General features: G+C 41.9%; 2 protein-coding genes across 2 annotated transcripts in view; one reads left to right on the top strand and one right to left on the bottom strand.

The window, feature by feature from the left end:
* Nucleotides 1-23979, top strand: part of MCU (mitochondrial calcium uniporter) — a 421200-nt gene that overhangs the window by 111427 nt on the left and 285794 nt on the right. Inside the window, exon 2 of the mRNA XM_065231864.1 lies at nt 2540-2639. Within this exon, the coding sequence (XP_065087936.1) occupies nt 2540-2639 (100 nt within the window). The remainder of the gene's footprint in view (nt 1-2539; nt 2640-23979) is intronic.
* Nucleotides 17393-23979, bottom strand: part of jv (javelin) — a gene marked incomplete at its 5' end in the record, with an annotated part of 161819 nt that continues 155232 nt past the window's right edge. The window contains 4 exons of the mRNA XM_065231936.1: nt 17393-18676; nt 19104-19469; nt 19533-22522; nt 22578-23177. Coding sequence (XP_065088008.1) covers nt 17547-18676; nt 19104-19469; nt 19533-22522; nt 22578-23177 — 5086 coding nt within the window. The remainder of the gene's footprint in view (nt 18677-19103; nt 19470-19532; nt 22523-22577; nt 23178-23979) is intronic.

Genomic DNA, 23979 nt, shown 5'->3' with positions numbered 1-23979 from the left:
GAAAATGATACCAGCAGAGAAATTCAAAGACGCATTATGGCAGGGAATCGTGCCTACTATGGACTCCGGAGGACACTCTGGTCGAATAAAATTCGTCGCCGCATGAAGTTGACTATTTACAAGACGCTGATTAGGCCAGTGGTCCTCTACGGCCACGTGACCTGGACTATGCTCGTGGAGGACCAACGTGCCCTTGGTGTTTTCGAACGGAAGGTATTGCGTACCATCTACGGTGGAGTGCAGATGGATGATGGAATGTGGAGGAGGCGAATGAACCACGAATTGCACCAGCTGCTGGGAGAACCATCCATCGTCCACATTGCAAAAATTTGGCGACTACGGTGGGCTGGGCACGTCGTAAGAATGCCGCACTTCGACCCAGTGAAAATGGTTCTAGAAAGCGGCCCAACATGAACAAGAAGAAGAGGCGCGCAGCGGGCAAGGTGGATCGACCAAGTAGAAGGTGACCTGCGGACCCGTCGCAGACTACGAGGCTGGCGAACTGCGGCCATGGATCGAGTAGGGTGGAGATAACTTCTTCGGACAGCAGAGGACAACAAGGCCTTAGCCTGATTGGTAAGTAAGTAAGTTCTTTCTGAAAGGTTTTGGTTTTTTTGCATAGCTGCAATAATGATTTCGTTAGAATGTAGGGATATCCTTACTTAACTTAACGATATTGGCTAAGTTAGCCCCGTCTATTGGTCCCGTAAACTCTGCTAAGAAAACTTTGGCAATGCCAAACACTCTCTAGTTTAATTATTCGCAACGTCTTCAAGTAATATGGACTATCATTGAAAGTCTTTACAAATTAATAATGGATTAAATTGGAGCGTAAGTATGGTTCCTAATCTACTGTCAAGAGGTTCAGCTTTAGTAAAATATTGCTTGACATCAATCGAATTTAGTTAATATCGAAAAAAATGAAAGTCATCAAATTGAATTACCATTCACCTCGTGGTACCGCTAGATATTCCAAAAATCGTTCCTCCCTTACCGTGCTGCAACGGAAACACAATTTACCCCGTCAATGTACTAAAATTCTGACAAATGCCCCCAACACGCAAATGAACCATTATTACCCGTGAACTCGAATAACGAAAACCTGCAGTGCTGACCCCGTTCACTGGATTCGATTTGTCCCGGTCAATATTTGATGAACCACGATCGATCGCAATTAGGTACGTAAGTCTTGAAAATTGACAACCATCACGTGCCTTCGGCAGAATCATCCCCGTTAGAAATGCATGCCCAAAAAGGACCTTTACTCCATGAGGTTGTTTTTGTTTGCATCTTCGGCATGCCTTGAAGGGCAAATAAATGACAAAAACCCAGACCACCCCCGGCCAAATTAAACCAGATTTATGCAAATGGAATTCTTTCGTGTCCAAATGAGTGGCGTCTTCTGGTGGGCATCAACTCCAACTTCCAGTATCTTGCCCCTCTCGTCCGTCAGTCTAGCTCTGCTTGGCAATTTCGGAAGTGGTTGTGTTTTGGCATTCCTGGGTGTTTCTGCAAAACTCAACTCGTTATGTGGCTCGTTATGAGCTAGAATTGCACTTTGCCACAGTGAAAGACGAGAAATAGGAATCTCCTCCTCGGCTAGAAGAGGATACTCGACTGCGATGCGATGCTTGACAGGATGTATTTTCGCTTCGAAGTTTCGAAGGAATGTACTTTTATGTAGATGTGATGCAACTTTGGGTGGTTTAAAGCGGATGGGGACGATGAATTTTTGTGGGAAATCTTGGGCAAATTCCATTTGGAGCCAATTTTGGAAGCAGTTCGTCTCAACCATTCCACAATCAATCACATCACAGTAGAATCGATTATATGTGGTGAATAATCTGCCTGCATCTAAAATACGTCAATCGGATACCGGAATGGGTCATCATAAGTCATTTTCTCACGGAATCCATCACGATAAACATATCCATCTTCCCGACTCTCAGCTAATGATAAATGAACCTCTATCGTTCAAATGTCGTAATTCGTCTAATTTCCCTCGCACTTTTTCCAACCAATCGCCAAATGAAAACAAACCCATGGAAATAAAACATCAACCATTTCCGGGGATCCTTCCGCCGGCCGCGGACAACAAGCGCAGAGCCTTGAAATGGGGGAACAAAATTGATTCCCTCGTGTATGTTTAACGCTATATATGCACCTACCTACGGTATCAAACCACAAACGTTTGTGTTATGCCAAATGGAAGTGTATATTTTCCCGTATATTTGTGTCCGCTTGTTGTTTTATGCTCCCGGACTTCCAGACGGAGTCTGGTCTGGCGCCAACGCAGATTGAGTTTGTTTTTGTCCCCGCCGAGGTCGGTATTTGCTTACCCAAACCAATAACAACGACGACGATGACGACGGCACACGTGTGGGACCATAATTAAATGGAATTTTTACATCATCAATTTTTCACCACAGCTGCTTCCTACACTGGAAAAATCAAGCCACGACAGCAATTGTCCTGTGTTGTTGTGTTTTCCGATAAATAATTTTCGTTTTTTTGGCTCTCTCTCTTTTTCTGTTTTCAGGATCCCTGGCATCGAATAGCAGCAAAAGGATACTGCACCGGCACCAGCAGCTCATCGGCGTCAGGCGAACAACAGAATCCCAGCAGTAGTGTCAGTGAAGGTAAATGATAAATGAATTGGAATATGGAGGGGTGCTGTTTCTATTTTGGTCCGGATAAACTTGGTATTGCTCATTTTGCTCCACTGAACAGTATTTTTCCCCACAGGTCGCAGAAATGAATTGTTTGAAAGCAGTAGCAGGTTTAGAATTCGAACTCTTAAATGTTAAGATGGTCAATATTAAAATAAAATGACCAGTGCACAGTGGTCCAGTATGGTAATTTAGCAAGAAAGTAGTCCTAGTTTTGCTTTAAGGTTAAGACGATTAGTGTTTTCGGTGAAATTGTTGTGCTTAAAATTTAGAACATCAGGGGGGTCCTCAAATTAATTGAAATTCGAAATCATGGTTGCCAGCGAGGCGGGGAAACCGGGAAATAGCCTGGAATTTTAAAAGAATCCGGAAAAACCAGGAAAAACTCCGAAATTTAATGAAAGAACCGAGAAAAATAAATAATCCGTACCATACGAACAAATTTTTACGTAAGAATTTCTGAATATACAATCAAAAAAGAGCGAGTCCTTACCAAAAACAATGACTACTCTGGAATGTCGGCAGGAGAATGCGTAACGCGGCATCGTCGGTCAACGAGGACAAGGAGTACTCTAACAAGTGCATTTTCGACTTCGCGCAGAAGGTTTGTCCCGATTCGATTCCGGTTCCATGCAACACTCGCGATCCGCCACTGGAAAAGGATGACATGGACTCCCCGTTTTCGATGGTAGAATTCTCAATTGCTCTTCTTTCATGCAATAACTCGGCTCCGGGAATGGATCGAATCAAGTTCAACCTGCTCAAGAACCTCCCAGACGTCACAAAGAGGCGATTGTTGAACTTGTTCAATCGATTCCTGGAGCTCAACATTGTTCCGGATGATTGGAGACAAGTGAGAGTTATCGCCATCCAGAAGCCCGGTAAACCCGCGTCGGATCATAATTCGTACCGTCCCATCGCGATGCTGTCGTGTATTCGGAAGCTGTTAGAAAAAATGATTCTTCTTCGTCTGGACAAGTGGGTTGAGGCGAATGGCTTACTCTCAGATACGCAATTTGGATTCCGTAGGGGCAAAAGGACAAACGACTGCCTTGCGTTGCTTTCAACTGAAATCCAATTAGCCTATGCTGAAAAACAGCAGATGGTTCAGTTTTCTTGGACATTAAAGGGGCGTTTGATTCTGTTTGCATCGACATCCTTTCGGACAAACTCCATGCGAGTGGGCTTTCTCCGATTATTAACAATTTCCTGTTTAATTTGTTGTCCGAGAAACGAATGAGCTTCTCTCATGGCAACACGGAAATTGCACGAATCAGCTACATGGGTCTTCCACAAGGCTCATGTTTAAGTCCCCTCCTGTACAACTTCTATGTCAAAGACATTGATGAATGTCTGGCCCAAAATTGCACACTAAGGCAGCTTGCAGATGACGGCGTGGTTTCCATGGTTGGACCAACAGCACCGGACCTGCAAGGACCATTGCAAGATACCTTGGATAATTTGTCTACTTGGGCAATGAATCTGGGTATCGAATTCTCTCTGGAGAAAACAGAGATGGTTGTTTTTTCTAGGAAGCTTTATCCAGCACTGTTTCAGCTTCAACTTATGGGTAGAACAATCACTCACAGCATGTCGTTTAAGTATTTAGGTGTCTGGTTCGATTCCAAGTGCACTTGGGGAAAATACATAGCGTACCTGAGGCAGAGATGCCAACAGCGAATCAATTTCCTTCGATCCATTACCGGAACTTCATGGGGTGCCTATCCGGAAGATCAGATAAGACTCTACAAGACTACCATTCTCTCGATTTTGGAGTACGGTAGCTTTTGCTTTCAATCGGCGGCGGGGACGCACATATTGAAGCTCCAAAGGATTCAATATCGTTGCATTCGAATCGCGCTAGGTTGTATGCAATCGACGCATACCATGAGTCTTGAAGTTGTTGCGGGCGTCCTCACCTTAACAAATCGTTTTGCAGATTTATCGTTCCGGTTCCTCATCCGCTGTGAAGTCATGCTAGAGCGGAATCCTCAAACACGATTCATGAGATTGTACTACGAGTACATGACTCTGGACATCGGCCCCTCCTCGTTCAACCCCAATCGCGCTGTCTCCCATCATTTCAGTTGTTCTTCCGTGAGATTCGATCTCACAATGAGGCAGGAGATTCAAGGAATTCCAGAGTCTCACCGTTCCCTGATTGTCCAAACTATGTTTGCGAACAAATACCGCCACGTCCCCACCGAGAAGAGATTTTTCACAGATGGGTCGGTGATAAATGCGTCCACTGGTTTTGGAGTATTCCACGATCTTCATAGCGCCTCATACAAGCTTCAAAAGCCGTGTTCGGTATACGTTGCTGAACTTGCAGCTATATCGTACACGCTAGAGCGTATTGCCTCACTTCCACCTGACCATCATTTCATTTTTACGGATAGCCTAAACTCCCTGGAGGCTATGTGTTCAATTAGGCCGATGAAGCACTCGGCGTATTTCCTCCAGGAAATACGATCGTCATTGAGTGCTTTATCAAACAGCTCGCATATCATCACCTTGGTATGGGTCCCTTCTCATTGCTCTATCCCGGGCAATGAGAAAGCGGACTCGCTGGCCAAGGTGGGCGCTATGGAAGGCGATATTTACGAGCGTAGAGATGAACTAGCCTAAGGCTAAAAATCTCTTTGATAAAGCCTTAAAAAAAAAAAAAAAAATTTCGAGCGACAAATCGCCTACCACGAATTTTTCACGATTTCTCGTCAGCAAGTCCTCGCCAACTGGCAACAAAAGTGGAATGATGGTGATCTGGGAAGATGGCTATATTCTATTGTCCCACAGGTGTCGATCAAACCCTGGTTCAAAGGGTTGGATATGAGTCGTGATTTTATTCGTGTAATGTCCAGGCTCATGTCCAATCACTGTTCGTTAAACGCCCACCTCTTCCATATTACGCTTGCCGACAGCAACTTGTGCACATGTGGAAACGGTTATCACGACATCGAGCATGTTGTTTGGTCCTGCTCCTTGCATCATGAGGCGAGATCCGTTCTGTGTAATTCCCTTAGGGTCCGAGGAAAACAACCCTTTAAGCCAATTAGAGACGTCTTGGCTTGCCGTGATATCGACTTTATGAAGCTTATTTACGACTTTCTTAAAGCTGTGGATGTATGTGTTCAATGTTTTAGTCATCCTTTACGTTTAAGTTTTAAATTAGTTCAAAATGCTTTCCCTTGTCCTCCCTCCAATGATCAATAAATGTAATCCCTAATCTCGAGTAAGCCGCGAGTAATCGGCCCCCGTTCTACTAACATTAGTTGTAAGAAAATGATATTCACACACAATCATGTTAAAAATATTCGGCTCCGCAAAGCTTACCCATTTGAGCCTTGACTAATAAATGGATTATAAAAAAAAAACAATGACTTGTTCTATTTGCTGTTTAATTCCCATTCAGTTTCCCGACTTATTTTTTTGTGGATTTAATCATTCAGCAATATTTCAAAGCTATGTTTCGTCTTATTCCAATTCCAGATGTACTTAAAGTGCTTGTGCCCTAAAAGAAAATATTGAAGATTCCAGACATTTTGGAAATATATTTGTAAAAACTGAATCTGAACCTATCATTTTCGGGTTTTTTTTTTATTATTCCAAATCAATCCTTCCTATTTTATTCAAAATTCCCATGATATGAATTCCAGAGTTTACTTGAAATTCTGCTTAATCTCCAGACAACTCTCCAAGAAATCAAAAACTTAAAATTTCCTCTGAATTTCATTTGGAATTTCCTTGATACCCCGTCTAAGAATTTGAATGGAATCCTTCTGAGATTTCGATTCCTATGAAATGTTACTCAACATTTTCTTTTAACTCTGGTCAAAACTCTCGAAATTTTCTTTGAAAACCCCTTGGTGTTTTTTTTTAAATTTCTTTCGCCATTTTCTTGAAATCAATTCACAAATGAATTTATGCCCTGAACACTCGTAAATTTCCATTTAATTCCACTACCTTATTTGCTTATCCTTGACATATACGCGTATTTCGCCTACAATTTGCAGACTTCTTCAGTATCTTATTCGAATACTGGACTACTGTGAATTGCTAGCAATAAGCTATGAACGACGGAAATCTATTAATGCATTTAATGATTTTTTTTAATTTTTTTAAAACACAAATTTTGATCACCTAATTATGACGTTTGGACCACTGAATCAAAAGATTTAGTCATTTTAAGGTAATAAACAAGTATTTTTTTCAAACCAATATAACTTGTCATCAATTTTTCCTTAAAATTGACAATTTTCTAATTCAAATATCTCGAGAGGGATTCCATCCAGAATGAGCTAAAAAACCTGAAATCGTGCTCGACCATCTTCGATTTGGATGATACTTTGCCCATATTTTCAGTATGATATACCAAGTATTTTCCGCAGTAGAGGAGACCCTTTTGACTCAAGGATAATTTTTGAAAAGGGCCTATGTGTTTTTGCACACATACTTTTAAAAGAAATGTAGGTCGAATACACTTGGTTGCAGAAAAAAAATTACTAAGAAGGAGTTGTAGGAAACTAATAAGGCTTTATAAAAAAAATATACGCGGATTTTTTTTTTTCATTTTTTTACAAAAAATATTAAAAATAAACCTCAAAATTCAAATAACAAAAAAAACGTATTTTTGATTTTTTTTTATATTTTTTGTATAAAAATTTGAATAGAAAGCCAAAGTTTTGAAAACAACTCTAGGATGGACAAACTTTTAACAAAAAAGTTTTTCTAAGAGCAACTTTTGATGCATTTTTGAAAATTTCATTATTTACGGAAAAATGTTCAGTTTGATGTTAGTATATGATTATAAAAATCATTTCAAACGATAGTGCTCATATCGATAAACTTCCTAAATATAACCGTTTTCGAGATATTTCAAATTTACTTTCATCAAAATCATTTTTTTGTAGAAAATAAGCCATTTCCATAAGTTAATCGTGATTCTCCATCAGCATTGATAAGTTTAGCAAGATACACATATATTTACCTTCAATTTGTCTTTTGACGATTGAACGATCAGACAACCCGTTTAGAATTTACAGGGGAAATGAAAACACTATTATTTTAAATATAGAAACCAACACAAGTTAAGTTGCACCTATTTTCATTATCAAGCGTAGTTTCATCCTATTTAAGTTGGTAATATTGATGTACCTATCCATCTTATTATTTTAGGTACATTATAATGTCTTCCATGGCATTCCAAAAGAGCTTCTCTGTTAGAGTAGCTTCAATACCAAAACATATTTATACCTGAATATCCAAATGGTACCTACGTTTGTATATAAGCATGACCATCCTTTTGAAAACAGACATCACTAAAAAAAATCTTTTTGAGTGAACAAGTATAATTTGAATATGGAATTCAAGAAGGTCGAGTGTTGCAAGCCGTTTCCTAATAAACGGTGTTCGTCAAAGCTTCGTAAATTATCCGAAAATTTAATTGAAAAACATAAGTTCCTAGAGTGGAAATTTAATTTGGATACATCTCTATCAATCTGTGATACGTGTCGCTTGAATTTAAATAGAATCGAACCATGTGCTGAAAATCTGGAACTAGAAGTGCAACCGTCAGTCATGGACATCGCGGAGCCGCAGCCATCTACATCTCGACATGGCCTCGAAGAAATACCATCAACTACGTCAATAACAACAGCATCATCTCAGGATAGTGGAGAGTAACAATTTTCCAGGACGCATAATATTGAGCTATTCAACAAGGGCATAGCTGGTATCAACGTATCGCCAATATCGACAAAAAAAAATTCCAGAATGTTAACTATCCCCGGAGAAAGTATATGGACATTACCAATGGCATTAAGAAACGCATCTTCGGTTTTCAAGCGAAAGAAGATGACCTGGAGCAACTAAAATTGAAAGCTGCGGAACACAATGAGATGATCGGACAACTGAAGGAGAGATTTGCTGATCCAGGTTCATCGAGAGACGATCAAATAAGGATTCTGACGATTTTGCCGAAATCTTGGTCAACGCAAACGGTAATGGACGAGTTTGAAACAAAAAAATACATTGTATTGCAAGTGCGATGCTTGGCAAACGGGAAAGGAGTATTGGCCACCCCCAACAAAAGGTTAGGACACGGTTTGGATCCCGAAATTAAAAACGAGGTATTGCAGTTCTTCGAAAGCGACCAGATAAGCAGAGCCACGCCAGGACTAAACGATTACGTTTCAGTGAAGAAGGAAGGTAAGAAGATTCATATTCAAAAGCGACTTTTAGTTTGTACATTGCGAGAAGCTTTTATTACATTTCAAGAAGTTAGTAAAAATAGCATTGGATTTAGTTCATTTGCAGCACTAAAACCAAAGCATTGCAAATTACTTGGTAGTTCAGGTTCTCACAATATTTGTGTTTGTACCATCCATGGAAATATCAATTTAATGCTTCATTGTCTTAGAAAATATTCATTCGAAAAAAATTTCAACCATTATTTTGAAGAAATATTATGCAGCTCATCATCCAGAACTAAACATTGTTATCCCCGCAAATGCGAACGTTGTCCAGGTCTCTCAGATTTTGAAAGTAGTTTTTCAGAAAAATTCGAGGAACAGGGTATGTCTGAAATATGTTTTGAACAATGGGTTTCAACTGATCGATGTAGTTTAGAGAAACTTGTAAAACCAGTAGATGGATTTGTTCCTTATTTTTGCGAAAAGTTGGATAAACTGGTATCCCATGATTATATTAAAACTCAGCAGTCTAGTTTCTTGAGAAATACAAAAAAATAGTCTTAAAAATGGAAAAGTTGTCATAATTTGTGATTTTTCCGAAAATTATTCATTTGTTCTTCAAGATGCTGCCCAAAGTAGTTACTGGAATAATCAACAAGCTACTATTCATCCTTTTTGCATTTATTATTCAGAATTAGGTATAATTAAAAATTAAGTTTGATCGTAATCTCTGAAGTTTTAAAACACGATACAATTGCGGTGTAAGTATTTATTTCAAAATTACTGACCTTTTTGCAAACAAAAATACAATTGAAAAAAGCGATAAAAATAGCAAAAATTTTGCAAGTCTTTGTAAATTTAAAACGAAGTACAATATTGATGTTGAATGGCACTTTTTTTGCAACTTCGCATGGCAAGGGACCATGTGACGCGATTGGTGGCACATTGAAACGGATGGCAAGGAACGCAAGTGTGGCTGTAGAACACGAACATCCAATCACAAGTGCAGCAGAGTTATATGCATGGGCTAACCAGAAGAGTAATTATTATTTAACAAAAATGTCATTTGTGTCACAAAAGGAATACGAACAGGGGGCTGCAGAATGGGAAAGCATTTTTGAAAAGGCCCAAACGATCCCAGGTACAAGAAAATATCACTGTATTGTTCCGATTTCCGAAAATAAAATATCAGCGAAACTATTTTCGAATGACGAAGAACGCACCATTTATAACATATAAAAACATGCCAATCAAAAGTTCATCAAATAAAAATATATCCAACGAAAAGGTTTATGTACAAATTATTATTATTAAAGACGATCGAAAGTAATAAATGTAAGATGCAAATAAAAACGCATGGGTATTTCATTTATTTATCTTATTTATCTTATAAGTTTAAAACCAATTTTCCAATAGTCTATTGGTGCAAGGGTAAGTTGAAGGTAAGTACATGCATATCTTGCAAAACTTATCATATTTGATGGACAATCACGTATAACTTACGAAAAGGGCATATTTTCTACAAAAAATTGATTATGATGAAAGTAAATTTGAAATATCTCGAAAACTGTTACATATAGGAAGTTTATCGATATGAGCATTATCGTTTGAAATGATTTTTACAATTATATACTGACATCTTACTGAGCATTTTGCCGTAAATAATGAAAGTTTCAAAAATGCCTTAAAAGTTGCTCTTAGGAAAACTTTTTTATTAAAAGTTTGTCCATCCTGGAGTTGTTTTCAAAACTTCTGCTTTCTATTCAAGTTTTTATTAAAAAAATATTAAAAAAATCAAAAATACGTTTTTTTTTGTTATTTGAATTTTGAGGTTTATTTTAAATTTTTTTTTGTAAAAAAACGAAAAAAAAATTCCGTGTATATTTTTTTTATAAAGCCTTATTAGTTTCCTACAACTCCTTCTTAGTAAATTTTTTTCTACAACCAACTGTTTTCGAACTACATTTTTTTTTAAAGTATGTGTGCAAAAACACATAGGCCCTTTTCAAAAATTACCCTTGAGCCAAAAGGGTCTCCTCTCCTGCGGAAAATACTTGGTCTATCATACTGAAAATATGTGCCAAGTATCATCCAGATCAAAGATAGTCAAGTTTGGTGACTGACCGATTTGGCGTGGAATTGGTCTCGAGTAAAAAAAATTATCTCTGCCATTTTTTCAGCAAATATAGAACCAAATTTCTTCTCTCCATTACTTTCAATAGATTTGAAATTGGCTTGCACGTTTTAAAGTTATATTAGTTTGAAAAATACTTGTTTCTAGCCTTAAAATTACTATATCTTTTGATTCAGTGGTCCAAACGTCATAATTAGGTGATCAAAATGTGTGTTTTTAAAGTTCTGAAGAACAGTTGTCTCTAAATACAAAGCAAAAAAGTTTATGGTAAAAAAAAACTGTTTTTTCATGAATCACCCTAACCTTCTAGTTGTTTCAGTTCGTAGAATGCGTAGATGATGAGATAAAAATTTGACGTCTTCGACAAAGTTGCTTGGTTTTGCATCCTCTACAACTTTGAAGAAGTAAAAAAATTCCCAAAAATTTCCCTGAAGAGTTAGATTTTTGAAGTCATCCTAAAACTGAACCACCCTAATGACTGATCTAATGAAAAGATGTGTTTTTTTTTTATTATCAACAACTCTTTCGAAGACATCAAAATGCTAAAACCAGTAGATTTTGCGGAAAACTCAATTTCCATGTATTTTTCCACTCTGGACAACTATGCATTGTCGTCGCTGCTTCATCCGTATCGGCACAGAAGCATCCCTTTGTCGGAGTGAGGTCGGCAAAGTAGCACCCTATTCATGGTATGTTGCGGAAATTCCCAATCGAACCTTTGAGTTGGTACTGAACTAGCGCCGATTGCCGGTGGTGCAGATGTCAACGAGGGGATCGTCGAAGATGAATAATTTACGTGGGTTCACGTGGTTGATATTGGCGGATTTGGCCAACGATCAGTTATACGGTGTCTCCCTTCCGAATTCCGAATTCTCTGAAATCATTCAATGCTACATCTCTTTCCTTAACATGCATTTTCAACATACTATCTTGCTCAAATCTATTTTCGGTTACTCTTTTATACGAACAGGTAGCGTATTCGCGTCAAATTATTAAATTGAATTAAATTAAATGAATTAGCTGAACATATTGGCTCGTTGGTTTTTGTATGACAAGTGTAACTCTATATAAGTGAACGTACGTTCCTTGGTGGTAAATACATGTATGAATTTAATTGTAAAAAACGAAAGTTCATGCAATATAATTAAATGCAGGTATTTGGTGACTACAATCAGTCTGGGCTCTCATGGAACGTTCCTGCAAACGATCTTCCTAGCATTGATGTTTTTCACTCGAACATGCCCGCATCCTGCTGTGCTCTTCTTGATGGTTTCAACCTGAATGGCTTAACGCAAATCAACTCGATACTGAATAGCAACTCTCGGCTGCTTGATCTCGTTCTGGCGAACGAAACTGCAGGACTGGAATGTTCTATCCTAGAAGCTCCAGAGCCTTTGATTGGCATCGACACCAATCATCCTGCGTTGGAAGTTTCCATCAAGCTATCTGTTCCTGTTCGCTACGATAACCCCTCTGTTGATGTACATGAGCTCGACTTTCGTAGAGCAGATTTCGCATTTCCTTGACACGTGTTCATCTATTGATGAAGCCGTAAACTACTACTTCGCTGATGTCGTTGGCCGGGCAATAACTGATTCTGTCCCATTGAGGAAACCCTCTCCCAAACCCGCATGGTCCAATGCTCGACTACGGAAATTGAAGCGTCTGAGATCGAAGGCCCTCCGTAAATACTGTCGTACTCGTAACCCATTCACCAAACGATTATTTTCAACAGCGAGCAACGAATATCGCACATATAACCGCATTCTTTACAAGGGCTACACAAGGCGTGTGCTGGCTAATTTACGGCTTAATTCAAAGCAGTTCTGGTCATTCGTGAATACCAAACGAAACGAGGAGGGGCTACCAGTCGAAATTCACCTAGGTGATAGAATCGCCAGCAATTCCCTTGAGAAATGTAATCTTCTGGCAGAACATTTCAAAAGCATTTTCAATGACACTACGGCTTCGTTGTCCCAAGTTGCTGAAGCGGTGAGGGACACTCCCAGTGATGCTTTCAATTTTTCGATTACCTCGGTTACAGTAGACCTCGTCGAATCCGCCATCAAGAAGCTGAAATTTTCTAATGCTGCTGGCCCTGACAGGATCCCCTCAAGCATCCTGAAGCGATGCTGTTCAGAGCTTACAACACCGCTTTCGAAGCTGTTCAATATTTCATTACAGCAGGGGGAGTTCCCTACGCGTTGGAAATCGTCATTCATGTTCCCGATCTACAAAAAAGGAGACAAGAGAAACGTCGAAAATTACCGAGGGATCACATCACTCAGTGCCTGCTCTAAAGTTTTCGAAATCATCATCAACGACGCATTATTCTCTAGCTGCAGAAATTACATTTCTCCTGACCAACACGGCTTTTATTCCAAGAGATCAGTTTCAACAAATCTAGCTCCGTTCATTTATTTATGTCTTCGGAGTATGGAAGCTGGAGCGCAGGTGGACGTTGTATATACAGATCTTAAGGCTGCATTCGACCGGGTTGACCACTCCATACTGCTAGCTAAACTTGAAAAACTCGGTGTATCCTCGGGTTTAACTCGTTGGTTCAAGTCCTATCTGACCAATCGGGAACTTTGTGTTAGAATCGGTAGGTAGCTCAAGGTAGCAACTTGGGACCATTGCTATTCTCGATTTTTGTGAATGAGGCCGGACTGATCCTCCCAACTGGTTGCCGATCGTTCTACGCAGATGATGTGAAGATCTATGTGATTGTTCGTAGCTTCGCCGATTGCTTGTGGCTTCAGCACCTAATCGATACTTTCGAAGAGTGGTGCTCAAGAAACTATCTCACGTTGAATGTACAAAAATGTAATATTATCTCATTTCATCGCAAGCTGAAACCAGTGGCATTCAACTATACGATAAATCACCAACTTCTGCAGCGTATTGTCCACACGTTCGTGACCTAGGAATCACGCTGGACTGCGCCTTAACATTCAAGCTTCATTACTTGGGCATCGTTGCGAAAGCTAACAGGCAACTCGGGTTCATTTTCAAGATCGCTGACGAGTTTGGGATCCTGCCTGTCTAAAAGCTCTATACTGCTCTCTATTGCGATCGATCTTGGAATTCAGCTCGGTAGTATGGTGCCCGTATCAAGCAGTTTGGATAGCGAGGATTGAATCTGTTCAAAGGAAATTTGTTCGGTATGCCTTTCGTCACCTTCCTTGGAATGACCCTGTGAACCTTCCGCCGTACGAAGAGAGTTGTCAACTACTGGGTCTTGAAACACTAGATCATAGGCGGACGATTAGTCAGGCCATGTTCGCAGCGAAAGTACTTATTGGTGATATTGACTCTCCAGGAATCTTGGCTGAATTCGAAATCTACGCATCCGAACGAGTTCTTCGGTCGAGGAGTTTCCTGCATCTTGGACCTCGTGCTGCGAACTACAGCTTGCATGACCCAATACGGTTCATGTCTGGGCGTTTCAACGAGTTTTACGAGTTTTTCGACTTTAACTGTGCAGCGGAAACCTTTCGTCACCGTATTCAACGCAGACTCCTGAGAAGGACGAGGACTTCTACCTGATTCACGGACAACTCTATGCCATAGGAGGATAATTTTTTTTATGCTATAGACTTGATTAATGTTCGTTGTAATTGTATTGTATTATTGTGATTCATGTATTTCGAAAAGATATGGGGTTTTTACGCCTTTTATAGGCTTTTCCCCATCAGGCTTCATTTAGACATGTTAAGTCCGATAAAGAAAAAAAAATTAAAAATTGGAAATGTGGAAAATTTTAAAATTAAGAATTTTGTACAAATAAATAACTAAATAAATAAATGGAAAAGCGTACTTGTTACAGCTGTTCTCATGTGAGTCATTCGAATGTTTTTGGAACACGTGTCTAGAACTTCAAGATCTCCCCACCTCCTAAAACTTTGACAGTTTTTCAGTATCAGCCAATCAGAACTCTCATCTTGTAATTCAAATTCCTAAAACAATGCATAGCTTAGGAATTCAATTATATGCCCATAATAGAATGATGGACCCAAAATAGGAACAGTAACCCACCATGAACTCTTTTACTCTCAATGAACTGTGAAAAGCTGTAATTGCTGCAGTACTCACTGACAAGCCATTGTATACTGTTTTCCATCCGATTTTTATTTATTCATATCATTGGATTTATTTTCATCCACCATCCCGGGGACGGTCATCAATTTGCTGCAGACCAGGCTCCTTTCACAACTGGCCTGTTTACTGATCATTAATTTTCCAACTGTCCTGCTTTCCCTTGCTCGGGTCTATTGAAAACGCCAGTGGCACTCTGTCGAATGCAGCATCCTCCCGCTGGCACCGGGAATTACAGCGGGAATGTTGCCATTTGGTGCAATCATAGCTTTTATCTAGCCATTGAAGCGGAAACTTGGTGATAAGAGAGCAGTGGGGCGGATGTTTCTGATTATTTCCCGGAAGAGTTCGAACGGAAAATTATGATCCGATTTGAGTGGACATTGTTTGATTAATTAAAATTTTAAGTTGGTGGAAGATCTCCAACGAACTGGGCATTTTTAAGTGGAGTTCAAGGTTCGAATTGAGTTATGGGGTCGTGAAAAATTCACAAATTTCAGTGAGTCGTGATAAAAAAAAGCATCAGCTTCGTTTCACTACCCAAGCCATGGACATGGACTGGGAAAATGACTATAGGCAAGATGAAGGTGCTAGAGAAATCTAGCTGAAGAAAACTGGCCGGATTATTGTTTTAGAAATAACTTAGATATTGAAGAGATGTTAAAGGAATACAAGAGAGAACAAGAAAGTGAGAAACTGATTAAATTGAAAGAGGGTGTCGATTGTGGCCCACTATGAAAATATTTATGAGCTTGCGACCCAACAATACTGAATACAGATGTTGCAAGGTCAAAATTTCCATGGAAACTCCAAAATGGCTTTACAACGCAAAAAAAAATACGTTCAAACTGTAGTAACTGTGGTATTAAAAAGGGTTAAAAGCGCCAAAATATATCAAAAACTGAAAACGACAAGATTGCGCTCAAACGGCAAATCAGTTAAAAAACGACCTTATAAGTGTGAAACCAGCCTGAAATAACTGAAAGATTCATCGAATCGAATGAGCAGTATCAAAACGATAAAGTAGTCTAAAAACCAAATAGAGTACCTCAAAACGATGAGAATAAAAATAACTTTACAAATGCAAAATACAGCCTATAATAACGAAAAAGGCTTAAAAGCGCTGAAATGGTATTTGAAAACGATTTGAAAACTCGCAAAACAATCACTTATATACCAAACTAGTCTTAAAAAAGTCAAAATACTAAAAATAGCCTCACAATAGCTAAACTATGCGCTAATGCCCAAAGTGGCATCAAAACACTCAAATGGACTAACATAGCTTTAGCAATACCAAAATAGCCTTATCGCTAAAACGGTCAGACAACTTTTATAATAATATTTAAAACGACAACTGAAATATCACAATGGTCCTAAAACGCCAAAAATTGCCCAAAACTGTTCTAGAATATCTAAACTTGCTTTCAAATGGAAAAAATGTCCTTGAAATAACTAAATGGCTTGGATACACATGAATAGTACTTAAATAACTGATAGAACTCAAGTAATATTTTTGGTTTTATGAGGATTCTGTAGATCATGAATTAGACTTGTAGAATGCTATATAACCTCCAAAAGCTTGCAATGTTACTTGGGAATAGCTGAAAAACACCCAAACAACCTTTAAAAAGCATTGATATCCCATTAATCACAAAATGGCATTCCTGTTTGTTTTTAAAATTATTAAGAAAAATAATATTCAATTAATTTGGTAGAACATTTGTAATAATTTTCAAAAACGAAAAATTGATGATTTATAATTCATGCCATAGTAACAACATTTAAGCAAATAGATTGGTAATTAAATTTTGGATTATACCAACATAATATTAAATTCACATGAATTTTGCACGAGATATCAAAAACATGACCCACCGGTGGCATAAATTGAGAAACGCTGTTGTAGAGAAAGATACTAATAACTTAAAAAAAAAAAGTTGGAAGGAAATGCTATACTAATACTAACAAGAAGCTTCGGTGTGGCAGCTGTGTGCCTCAAGAGCCTGAGATTGATGTTGAAAAAACATGATATCTAAGTAAACACTGTTACATAAACTTAGAAACAATTATGAAGAATGTAAGATATCCAAAAATGAAAAGGTGCTAGAGAAGAAGGAATTTAAAAAAAGCAAAAGAAATTCCTAACAGAGCTAGTGGATTGAACAAACCCAAATTCCAGAGAGATAGTTTTGCAGCAGAGATACCTGGAGATCAGAGCAAAACCGACTGGATCAGAATCCCCGCAATTACCGTCCGGCTACGTAGGGGAAAGTCATCAGTTCAATCCAAACACATCCCACTTGTCTAACAGTTACATATAATATTCCATTCTACAGATAATAAGTACAATATAATACTAGCTGAATAATCGCAACAGATATAAATACCGTACACATTCTTCTTCTTCTCCTAACCCCCTCGCCCATCCTCAACCGTGTTCTCCTTGAAATCCTCTCACTTTCCACTATTCAAACTGTCGTAGCACTCACTTTGCTGTTGTTGCTGCTGCTGCTGTTGCTGCTGTTGCTGCTCTTGCTGTTCCTTTTGCTGCTGAAGCACCGCATTCGGATCCAGCACCTCAAACTCTTCAAACTCCATTTCGTCGTACTTGCGCTTCTCGATCAGCTTCTTGTCGTTGGCAAAGTACTGCCGCTCGTCAAACTTGCCCAACGAGCTCCAGTTGACCAGCTTCGGCGACGTCAACTCGTCCAACTTGCGTTGCTCCACCAGGACACTCGGCTTCAGATTCTCCTGCTCTTCGATATCTCCGCCTTTGCTGTTGTTGTTGTTGTTGTTCTTATCGTCCTTGAACGTCACCATTTTGGGTGCTGGTGCATTGGACGGTAGAATGATGGATTCCAGAGAATCCGCCGTATCCAAGGAGCTGCTCGTAACCAGTGAAGACTTGCGGGCTAGGTTTTCCTTCTCCTTGGCTGGCTTGTTGCTAGCCTTGGTGATCGTTGCTTGGAATGCCAAGTCGACGTTCTTGTTGCGGCAAACCTTTGGCGGTCGATCTGCTGTCGATTGGTGGTTTTGAGTCTTTGGAGGTTTCTGATCTTTGAGCAATGCTGGAATGATCAGCTGGATGGGAACGGTGATGTGGTTGTTGACGGTTACCGGGGCATGTTCGTCAACTGGTGGTGCTGGTGGTGGTGGTTGTTGTTGGGAAGTGTTTGGAGCAGCTGGAGGGACCTCGATCGTTTGACTGTTGATGGTGATCGCTGGCTCCGCTTTGACTTCGTCCACCTTTTCGATACACTTGGATTCGATGATTCGGGGTTTATTGCGTGCGTTTAGGGTATTGTTGCTCTCCAGTCGACTGACCAGATCGCGGACAGATTCTTCGGGCTCCTCTACGGTTGGAAGGTCTCGCAGATCCGGTAGATCGTTGGGGCTGTTGTTGTTGCTGTCGGTGGCTGAAACGGAGTATGGTTTGGAAAGCTTGGGTCGTCCGGAATTTATGCTACTGCCGCCGCTGGAAATGTTACGATTGTTCTTCATCAGATCCGGTGGAGTCTTGCCGGTGCCGGCAAGCTCCAATCGACTGCTGCAGCTGTTTGATTTTACCAGTTTAAATTTCACGCCTAAAAACGGGGGGATAAGACGGTGATTAGACTAGGTTATCGAGGAATGCGGTCGAAATTGTGCATCGAAAGCATGGAATGGTAAGCATGGTATGGTTATACGTATATTTGCGATGACTTTTAGATAGAAAGCGTGGACTGATGATGACCAGTTTCCGATCTTGCGTGTTCCCATAGCCGTTGGTTATTTACATAAACTAAACATTATGGGAATACATCTGTGGGGAACTCGATTTACCTTCAATTTTGTTCGTGCTTTGGTACGATATGAGCTATTTTCTGTGGCTGTGGTTATACTACACACACACACTCACACTCTGATGAACAATACCTACATCTACCTAACAGTCACGCAAGTACGTATTCACAAACAACTACCAGCTTGACAATCCAGCGGACTTCCGATTGGGATCATGCTCTACCGTACCTAATCCGTCCAGTTTAGCACTCTGGCGCTGCTCGATCAGCTGTCGGCACCCATGTGGTTGGCAAACCTGGCAAGTCTTCCGCTCCAGGCCACGAATCTCCTTCATGATGGCTTTGGTCATCGTATTCATGTGTTCACTTTTTTTATCCACCACCTGACCTCCGTAGTACGTCACCGTAGATCCGCATTCCCGTATCTTCTCCAACACGTCCTGGCTAACGTAGTGAGACTCCAACTCATCGTCCCCGATCAGATTCTCATCGCCGGAATCTCCGTCCATCTCGTTTTCACCGCACTCGCACGGTGAACTCAAATCTCCACTGGAAACTCCGCTGGATAAACTCGCCGAGTCCCACTTGCGGATACCTGCGTGAGCAACTTGATCTATTACGTTAGCTGTTGTACCACTCCAAGTAGCACAATACTTACCTCCACTGGTCTTGGCATCTTCGTATGCCTGTTTGGCTGCCGTTCCCAGCCGCAGGGTACCCTCGAATAGCTTCCTTACATTCCGCACCGTATCGGGACTGGGGAGCTCCTCGTCCAACAGCTCCTTGTTGATCCGGATGGGATGATAGAAGAAGTGCTTCTTCAGTCCCGATACGCGCTTGACGTTCTCTCCACCTCCATGGTTGGACAATGCCCCCGTAGTGATCCGACAGGTCGTCGGACTGGCCTGTGGTGGTTTGTCGGAGATCTTTTCGATCTTGGTGCGGACCGGCTCAATGATTACAACATTATTGTGCGCGAGCAACTCCTGAAAGCTGTAATCTTGTAGGTACTGCATCAAACCATCGAATTGAGCCGCTTTTCGATGGTTCACCAGCAAGTTTTTTTGAAACATCTCCGATTTCATGACTTTGTAGCGCACATGGTCAAAGTCCAGATTGTGCGAATTTTTCGGTTTCACCAGTGCAGCCTGCTTCTGTCCGTCGAGCTCAATGATCTCCACCGTTGGACTAAAGCTCTGAAATTCAGTTCCTTCGTCGATCTGGTAGGTGGAGTATTTGTTCCGGGAGGAGTTCTGTCGCGATGCGGACTTTTTTGGCATCGCTGGCATCTGCTGTTGCTGTTGTTGTTGCAATTGCTGTGATGGCTTCTGTTGCTCCATTGAACTAGAACTCCCGGTTTTCTCATCGGATTTTGCTGGCTGCACCACCTGCTCGTTTTTTGGCGGTAAATTTCCGGAATCCACTAGGTCCTCTGCTTCGTGATCTTCCCTAGCGTCGGCGTCGTCCATCATCTTGGACCAGTAGCTCCTGACCGAGTCTACTTTGTGCAAGAACTCCTTCTGCACACGCTGCCCATCCTGGGCACCCTTACGAAGCGTTCCAGCATCCTGCTTCTGTCCCGGAGGCTTGGAGTCCACAATCTGAATCACCTGTGGTCGAGGCATCTTCTTTTGTTCCTGTTTCCTCTCGTTAGTAGTTTCCACAATCAGCGAATCGAACGATTTGGTCTTCACTTCATTAGTTTTGATGAAATTGTTGAATGTCTTCGTCACTATGATCGGTGCCGAAGTGTAGATGTTCTCCGTCGAGTTAAAACGTCGAACACCTTTGAACAGCGGCCGATCCACAACTCGATTCTTGACCTCTCGTCTGGCTTGCTCCTTGAACGGATTCGTATCCTTGAACAAACTAGAATGGTCGACCTTCGGGCTACCTTCCTTCGGTTCCGGAGGTTTCGGATCCGGCGGTCTAGTGTTTACGATCGGTATCGGTTCCGGTTTGGATTCCTCCTTCTTGATCGGAGCTTCTGAATTGTTCTTTGGTATAGGCTTCTTCGCAACCGTATCGGTTGGCTCTTTGATTTTGACACACTTTTCGAGTTCTTTCTCGCGCTTCGCTGCTTTGGCAGCTACCTCATCCACGATCACCTTCTTGCCACCGAGTTTAACTGTTGGAGCTAGCGCTACCGGGATCTTCGGCGTAGGATCTACCACCACTGGGATCGGCTTAAGCTTGGTTTTGATCTCAGCAATCGCCTCCGGATGGCGTTTTGGCTTTTCCTTGCTCTCGAAATTGATCCGATTCGTTGTCTGCTTACCGACGGTGCTGGCGAACGTCGAATAGATGACTGGTTCGCTTTTCTTTGCCGTGGGTTTCTCCGCTGGAGTTACAACGATCGCCGGTGTGACGGTAATCGAAGGAACGTTTGTTGGAGTTTCCTGCGGAGCAACGATCGTTATGTCACTGTCTTGATCGCTGTTGGTTACCACGGAGTTTTCGTAGTCTAGCTCCAAACCAAAATCCTTCAAGTAGACTTTGGACGATGCGTGGCTGAGCACCTCTCTAGTTGGGGTTTCGACGACTTCGATCGAGGGAGCTCCCTTATCGGACTCTTCCAGCGAACCGTCCTCGTCTGACGGGGTTTGCGTTAGCTTGAGGCTGGATTTGTCCAATCGCGGAAGAGAATCGTAGTGTTCGCTGTCGGTTCGGGTCGATCTTCCGGATTGATCGTGGTCGCAAATTCGACGTAGTTTGGCGTCGATTCGTTCGGAGTTCCGTAGGATTTTGCAAACATCCGCTGCGTCCGGTAGCGAGTTGTATTGATAGTCGCTGTCGACCAGAGTCTTCTCTTTGGTGGCAAACTCCTGACGTAGTTTGAGATTCGAGATGATCGATAGGCGCTCGATGGTACCGCGACTAGTGTTTTTGATGTACCGCTTGAGGGAGTCGTTTGGTTGAATCTTTGGTTCGACGGCAACAATCTTTGGCTTGGGTTTCGTGACCTGTCCGTACAGGGTATCGATGGTGCTTTCGGCTTTCTCCAGATCTGTTTCCTTGAACAGGTCGTCGTAGTCTTCGATCTTGATGTCGATCAGGTCGTTGTCTTCGGTTAGGCGAACGTCGGGGAGTAGTTCGTCTAGGACGTCCTTGTCGTCACTTTCCGAAGAAAGGTAGATGGAATCGTAGGAAATGACGCTGGAGCTCTTGGCTGAAACTTGACTGTCTTTGATTTCGATGATGGTTATGCCGCTTTCTTCCTCCTCCTTGACGGTGAACTTTCCGTCCCGGTGATAGTGGTTCTTGATCGTTTCTAGCGTTGATGTCTTGCTGGGTGGCCTGGGCGGAGCTTCCTCTCGCAGCGATAGGTCATCCAAATGTTTCAGGTCCGCTTCGATGCCCGTTTCCGACTTGGATGCTCCGGAGTACTCGCTGTGTACTTCGACCTTGGAGACGAATTTGGACGAATCACCGCTGCGGATTGAGTTGTGTCGGCTACCCTCGAAGCTGCTCTGCTGGTGGAGCGAATGCTTGAAGATCGACGAATCGATACTGTCCAGGTCACTCTTATCCGTGTGCCACGGAAACGGCGGTTGACCTTGAGCAGCGGAGAAACGCCGCGCCAGGGTGTAGTGAGAGTCGTTTTCGGCTGGTTCCGATGCTTCGCCGTCGTCGTAAATGAAGTTGTATCTGTTGAATGGAGGGGGGTCAGAGGGTTTTTTTTTTCAATAAGGGGGTGAGTTACCTGTCTTTGAAAAAGTTACGATCGACGAGTTTTGCCCTCGGGATGAGCTGTGATCGTCGAGCGCCACGTCCGTGCAGATGTAGATCGTTGTAGGTTTCCTCGCGGATGACCGCTAGGCTACGGGTTCGTCGCAAGCTGCAAGCGTCGTTCCCGTCCGCGTTGTAGAACTCCTGGTGCCGATGGTGATGGTGGTGGTGATGCTTCTGCCGTTGCTGCTGTTGGTCTTGATCCTGAGCTTGCTGATCACGTTCCTGATCACGTTGTTTCTGCTGTTGTCGTTGTTTGCTGCTGGCGCTGCTTGCTGCACGGGACGCCTTCGGATTCACGCCGTACAGATCATCGTACTCTTCCCGGTGGCTGTCTATGCGCGAATATAGATCGTACAGTCCTGAGTCATAGTCGCGGTAGCGAAACTGACCAGCACCAACCAGGCCACCAGTACCGGCCACTCCACCGGCAATGCCCCGATAGCTCGTCGGGAGATCTATATTCGAAAGGGACTTTTGACGCCACCCGGATCCTCGGCCCGGTCCACCGAATGAGCTGGACGAGTCACGGATGCGCACCCGGTCCACGTAGTTCGAAGCGGTGTCGGAGTTTCTGAAATGGAATGGAAGAAGAATTTGGTTCGATCAGCATCCAAGTAATCTACGGTTAGCAGAAGGCATTGATCGATGACAGATCGTCGCGCGACCGATTGACATGAACGCAATGGAGCTCTACCGGCCCGAGTCGAATCAAACGTTAGAAGTATCGTCCGGTAGCGATGGAACAAACTTCGATTTCGACTGCAAGTTGCTGATCCCGTTGAGCTTCATACCGTTGCTTCTACTTCTGCTGTGTCTATTTTGCCTAGTACGGGGATGTCGTTTGAGATCACGAACTTCAAAGGTCGAGCAAGATCGGGAGATTCCCATTCGGGAAGTGCTGCCTGCTACGATGACATGTACCAACCGTGGAAGTGGAAGCCGTTTCCCATCGCAACATCAAGGATTCAGCGAAGTTCAAGATGTGCTTCCCGTAAAACCTGTCTACCTACCGTTTGGAGTGGTCGCCGTTCCATTACAAATGTATCAACCGAGTCTGCGGGATAAGTTTTAAAACTCTGGACGTTGAATGGTTGATTCAGTAATAATATTTAGCGAGCAAATAAAACGTTCAACGAGTTGAAAGCCTACAGCGACGAACCCCAATTCTTCGGCAAAGAAACACAAAATTGACAAATTCACCACAAATAGGTTTTCGCTTTCGATACAACCCCTTCTACGCAAATCATTGGCTAGTTATGACCTGGTTTTAAATCACCCAACAATTGCCAACAAAACCATTCCAGATCCAACAAAAAAACCAGCTAATTTAACACTTCTTTCCGTTCCATTGCACCCACTTCCAGTTGGTTCAG

This window comes from Ochlerotatus camptorhynchus, unplaced genomic scaffold, assembly GCF_037179485.1.
Source record: "Ochlerotatus camptorhynchus isolate MF236.1 unplaced genomic scaffold, CSIRO-AGI_Acam_v1.1 ptg000361l, whole genome shotgun sequence".
NCBI classification, from domain to species: Eukaryota; Metazoa; Arthropoda; class Insecta; order Diptera; family Culicidae; genus Ochlerotatus; species Ochlerotatus camptorhynchus.
Note: the sequence above shows the minus strand (reverse complement) of the source record. Positions and strands in the feature narration are given on the sequence as shown.